Source organism: Egretta garzetta, unplaced genomic scaffold (assembly GCF_000687185.1).
Source record: "Egretta garzetta isolate BGI_Z169 unplaced genomic scaffold, ASM68718v1 scaffold923, whole genome shotgun sequence".
NCBI classification, from domain to species: Eukaryota; Metazoa; Chordata; class Aves; order Pelecaniformes; family Ardeidae; genus Egretta; species Egretta garzetta.
The window spans coordinates 46,984-48,670 of record NW_009259193.1 but is presented as its reverse complement, the minus strand read 5'-3'; the positions used below and the strand labels follow the sequence as shown (position 1 = coordinate 48,670).

Below are 1,687 nucleotides of genomic sequence, written 5' to 3'. Positions count from 1 at the left end.
ACTGAAGCAGGAGGAAAAAAACACACCCCCAGCCCAGACCCCCACCACCTGTGCCAGCACCATCAGGGTTGGTCCCCCTCACTGAGGTGACCCGGTGCCACTGCCTGGGCTGCCAGCCCCGGTGTCACCATGGCCTAGTGTCCCCGTCACCAGGGGGGAGGGGGTTGGCAGGGAGCCCGAGAGGGCTTGCCCTGCCACATACCTGCCAGGTCACCAAACCCTGGCCGGTGACTCACAGCTGCTCCCTACCCACGCCTCAGCAGTGGCGCTGGCACACACCACCCCCTCCAAAATAACCTGGCCCCACGCCCGGGTGGCACCCAGCTTCCCCGGAGAAAGAGGCGGTCAGTGCCCCAAAGAGAAAGGAGAGACACGCACCCCGCAGAGAGGGAGCCCCGGAGGAGACAGGAGAGCCCCGAAGGAGAGAGCCCAGGAGCGGAGCTGCCGCGGCACGGGAGGGCGAGGCGAGAACTCACGTCAGGGGGGGAAGGTGGCCTCCGGTGTCCGTGGGGGTCCCCGGCACAGCTCGGGCCGGCTGGGGAGGAACCGCTGACGGAGAGAAATGGGGAAGGAGGGTAAATTCCTCCCGCACGCCTCTGCTCTCCTCTCCCACCACCCGCCGAGGCCCCAAACCACCCACTCTGGCCACAGGAGGATGGGGTCGGGCAAACCGCAAGAGGCCCTTCAATTGCTGCCAGTACCCAAAACCGGCACCGAACCATCAGTGAGGTTTTGATTGCGGAGGGGAGGGAGGCACATCAGCCACAATCCCCTTTCCGGAAAGTTTTCAGTCCTTTGGAGAGCGAGTTTCTCACACTGGGGTTTTAAAATAGCCCCCATCTCGCTCTCCCAGAGGTGCCAGGCTTTCGGGATCATGGCCAAGCACTGGCTCTCACCCAGGACGTCCTGCAGCCAGGAGTCCCACAGATCCGCCGGCTCCCTCTGCCCTGGCATGGCCCAGCAGGGAAAAAAATAGGAAGGATGGGGAAAAAGGGAGCATCTCCCTGGGGGAGCAACCCCCTCCCCGTTATTCCCAGCCTCGGGGCGGCTCCTGTCCGGGCAGCGGGACAGCCAGCTGGCTCGCTTCCCAGCCCTCGGGGGCCACGGGCACGGAGGCAGCTCCTCAACCGGGACAGCCCGTTCCTGTGGTCTGAACAAACCGCCCGGCGCTGCGGCGGCAGCCCCGGCCTTCCCATGGAGGCAGCTCAAGGCGCTGCCTGCTTAGGAAGAACGCTGGCCTCATGCTGGCAACCAGACCTCAGCTCCGTTATTCCCGTCCCTGCAGCCTCTCCCCCTGCCAGGGTTGGTCCCTGGCCCCTCACCTTGTCTCAGCAATCGGACATCCGTCATTCCCTGTCCCCAGCTCTCCCACCGCGGGTTGGGGGGTCTGGCAGGCTTCGCCAGGGGGGGCTCCATCCGCCTCCCCACTGGGACGTCTCCGGAAGGCAGTGAAGGTCTTGGAGCCAAAGCGAGAAGAGGGATCAGGACAAAAGGGTGAGAGCCGGGCTCGGTCCGGGCTCCCCGGGCCCTCCCTGCTATCCATTTTGGCCAGGATCTCCTCCACGGTGGTGCCTGGAAATCGCTCCGGTTTGGACGCCACCGGCACTGGCGTCACCTTGAAGGGAGCCGGGCCTTTGCGAGGGGGGGTCGGCGGGGTGGGGGGCACCTCCTCGCCGGGGGTCAAACC

The 1,687-nt window shown here is 65.8% G+C and overlaps 1 protein-coding gene across 1 annotated transcript in view; it reads right to left on the bottom strand.

The window, feature by feature from the left end:
* Nucleotides 1-1,687, bottom strand: part of TNKS1BP1 (tankyrase 1 binding protein 1) — a 10,093-nt gene that overhangs the window by 7,583 nt on the left and 823 nt on the right. Inside the window, exons 3-5 of the mRNA XM_035891353.1 lie at nt 1,323-1,682; nt 379-549; nt 129-202 (exon numbers count right to left, since the gene is read on the bottom strand). Of these exons, the coding sequence (XP_035747246.1) occupies nt 129-202; nt 379-549; nt 1,323-1,682 (605 nt within the window). The remainder of the gene's footprint in view (nt 1-128; nt 203-378; nt 550-1,322; nt 1,683-1,687) is intronic.